This window comes from Kryptolebias marmoratus, linkage group LG14 (assembly GCF_001649575.2).
Source record: "Kryptolebias marmoratus isolate JLee-2015 linkage group LG14, ASM164957v2, whole genome shotgun sequence".
Lineage (NCBI taxonomy): Eukaryota > Metazoa > Chordata > Actinopteri > Cyprinodontiformes > Rivulidae > Kryptolebias > Kryptolebias marmoratus.
In genome coordinates this window covers 5,876,296-5,879,910 of record NC_051443.1, presented here as the reverse complement: position 1 = coordinate 5,879,910, position 3,615 = coordinate 5,876,296, and the positions used below count along the sequence as shown (strand labels likewise).

Genomic DNA, 3,615 nt, shown 5'->3' with positions numbered 1-3,615 from the left:
TAATCATCAAAATTAAACGAAATAAACATTTGAAATATATGAGTTTGTATGTAATGTATGAATATAATATACAAGTTTCACTTTTTAAATGGAATTACTGAAATCAATCTACTTTTTCATGATATTCTAATTTTATGACCAGCACCTGTATCTACACAAGTTATGTATTTGTGTCCAGAGTAACACAGATGATTATAATAGATTTCTATTGTGTCCTCAGGAGACACTCTTCTCTGAGTCAAGACGAGCAAGAGTCTGAGGATGAGCTGTTGGTTGTTATCTCTGTCAGGACAGTTGCCCAACAACCTGAAATTTAAAGGGAATCTTTGGTAGATTTGTATCTTTTAATTTGCCCAATGTAACTACTACATTGAAAGTAAAATCAATTGTGAGACAAAGAAAAAGGAAGACAAAAAAGAAGGAAAAAAAAAACTTGAGCACAGATCTATTGACACACATTTGACACTATTGTTGGAGACTAGTTAGTGATTTAAAATCGTAAGTAAATTGGCATTTTTTTAGTTGCTGTCTCACTGAATTCTTAATGTTTGCAACCAAGTGACCAGCAATCTGTGCAGCTGCATTTGTGAAAATCCCGATCCATTTTTGTGTGCGAGGCTTGTTCTGTGTTCTAGACAGTGCACTATTCCATTCAAAAAAGGTTAAAAACAAAAACAACTGGTCTTCTATTCTGTAGTTGAAGACGTTTCGCTTCTCATCCGAGGAGCTTTCTCAATTCAGAAATAGAGAGTGTGGAGTTGAGCTTTTAAAGCTGAGATGTGATGTAAGCTGGATTGCTTGCAAATTGTTCACGCTCTCCTAACAATAGAGGCTTGTTAGGGTCCTTGTTTGTCTGACTCACTGATTCTATTGCCCGCCTCTGCTTCATAGGCACCTAGCATTTTTCTCATTTTAGCTTTTAGCTAGAGTTCTGCTTCCTTTAGCTTCAACAACACTTTCAGCAAAGTCACTCCGCACTCGGTGTTCACTTTCATTTTTCAAATTCGAAAAGGCAGTTTCTGCAGTTAAACTAACGATGTGGCTTCTGCGGTTAATGGTTGGGGCTTCACAGCGAAAGGAGTGGATACATCAGCCTTTCACCACTTATCAGTTTTATATTCGAAAACAGTCATTTACTGTATTTAACTTCATCATTCTGGAGTAGTTGTTTGGTTGGTCCATTTTTTATAATCAAGTTCCAATTTCAATAAACTGCAGGTCGTAAGGCAACAAAACAGAAAGAATATTAACTTTTACAACCAACAGTATTTTCTCCTTCCTCTGCAATGTGCTGTTCTTCAGTGATTGATCAATGATTCATTTCACTGCAGAACATGTGAAGATGTGCCGCCCTGCACTGGGAGGCTCTCACTTTCAGGTGAGTACAGCCTAATGTTTTGTCTTCACATTTACAGAAAAAGCTGTAACAAGTGTTCTATTTCTGACTTTTATCTTCTGTGCTCTGCAGACCTGCGAATCCCCCTCATGTGGAAAGACTCAGAGTACTTCAAAAACAAAGGAGGTAACTCAGAATGGAAGGATAATGTTAATGTCTGTCAAGAGTCAGGATTTCTAAACAAGAAAACATGAATCATCACTGCAAAGAATGAAAAGTCTAGCATTCCTTTTAGGGATGCATATCGCCCGCCACCTTAGACTAAGTTCATCATATTACCCTCTGCCAAGGAGGTTATGTTTTCGGTAGTGTTGGTTGGTTTGTTTGTCTGTTAGCAAGATTACTTAAGAAATAATGAACAGATTTTGACAAAACTTTCAGTTAATGTTGGGGTTGTCACGATAAACAAGTGATTCAATTTTGGTGGTGATCCAGTTTTTTATTGGTGCATTGGCCTTGGTGGAGGTTTGCGCTCTAAGACTGCTTCTAGTGTTGAATCTTGGTCAAATCTATGATATTGTCAGGTGTCACACTCAGAATATGTGTTGTGAATGATTCTCATCTCCTACCACATCAAACTTTAATTCAATATCTGTAAAACTGACTGGGTTATAGCCAGTTTTGTGATTTCTAAGGTCAGTTAGCAGTGGCAGCCATCTTGAATCGCATTGGCTCCAAAAGTTATTCAGCTGCAGACATATATTAAATGATAATTTCCTAAAGATTTTCATTAATACTTGTTTGGTGGTTCCTGAGATATTTTGCTAACAGACAGAGTTGACTTCAAATAGATATATGCATCATTTTAAATAAAGACTTTGTACGATATGTTAGTGCTCAAAATATATGTTTGGGATCAATCTTAACTACTACCACACCAACATTTTGGTCAATATCTGTAAAACTGACTGAGTTACAGCCATTTTGTGTTTTTGAAGGTTAGTTGGCTATAGCAGCAGTCTTGAGTCAGATTGATTCCAAACATGCTGTGGGAGCCAACTTAAATTGGGTTGACTCCAAATTGTATTCAGTTGTAGATATACATCCAGGGATTACTTACGTCAAGATTTATTAAAAATAATCAAGTTGTATTTTGTGAACAGACAGACACACACAGGCATGGGCAAAAACTTTATTGCCTGTGACTAAAGCACGCAATTTCCTAAATCACTTCAAATCTATTGAGAGGTAATTTTCCCACTGTGTGCTTTCAGAGCTGCATCGCTGCGCCATGTTCTGCCTGCTGCAGTGTGGCACAGACATCTTTGACACAGATCTGGTGATGGTGGACAGGACGTTTACTGACATCTGTTTCGAAGACACGTTCATTTTGTAAGTCGAAAAATTCCAAAAGTGAAACAAATTCTTGTCATTCTTGTTTTAAAATCAGTTTCTCCTTTTTCTGTGAGTGCAGCAACAAGGCGGGTCCAGAGTTCCGGCTTCGTGTTGAGCTGTACAGCAGCTGTGCCGTGGAGGAGTTCTCCTGGGGGGCCCCGGGCCCCCGGAGGATGAGCTTCCTGGGAGGATCTCTGGGACGCTCCTCAGGCAAAAAGATCCGGGCTGCTCTGGAGTCTGCAGCTGCCTGTGGTGGAGGAGATGTGAGACCTGGACACGTGTCCCCGCCGTTATCGTTTCACCCCTCCGCACCGTGAGCGGGACTTTTCTCCCAGAAACACACACTTCATGATTGGGTTTAAAAGAACTGAGTGTGCTAATTGTTTTCTGTCTGAAGGGGGCCGAAATTTAACCAGCTGGCTCACACAATCCTGAGGATTGAACACGTCAGAGAAGGTTTTAAAACACATGACTTAATGCTGTCAGCAACAGGTGATTTTCCATATTTCTTTACGTCTTATTTTCTTTTACTGTCTAATCTTTCATGTAGTTTTTTTGTTTGAAGTCAACCTGCTTCAAAATGGCTGCTATAACCGTCTGATCATAGAATACACAAAAACATCTACAGTTCATTGAATTTTACAGATATTGGACGAAAATTTGGTGTGGTAGTAGCTGAGACTAATTCACACAACATACTCCAAGCACTATCTGGTTGTGCAAGACTGCGAAAAACGTAATGTTATGCATATAACTACTGTTCCCTGAAGGAGAGGAACGAGGTACAACATATGTACTATGGGATATCACGCTCCCGCGTGTCCTGGCTGAAGACACCTTTAATCACGCCTTTAGGCAAATGACGTGATGACGACAAGTGACAG

At 39.4% G+C, this 3,615-nt stretch overlaps 1 protein-coding gene across 1 annotated transcript in view; it reads left to right on the top strand.

The window, feature by feature from the left end:
• The window catches only part of LOC108242588 (rhotekin), a 34,883-nt gene that overhangs the window by 6,016 nt on the left and 25,252 nt on the right, over positions 1–3,615 (top strand). Inside the window, exons 3-7 of the mRNA XM_017427513.3 lie at positions 1,332–1,378; positions 1,469–1,522; positions 2,611–2,728; positions 2,811–3,044; positions 3,129–3,223. Coding sequence (XP_017283002.1) covers positions 1,332–1,378; positions 1,469–1,522; positions 2,611–2,728; positions 2,811–3,044; positions 3,129–3,223 — 548 coding nt within the window. The remainder of the gene's footprint in view (positions 1–1,331; positions 1,379–1,468; positions 1,523–2,610; positions 2,729–2,810; positions 3,045–3,128; positions 3,224–3,615) is intronic.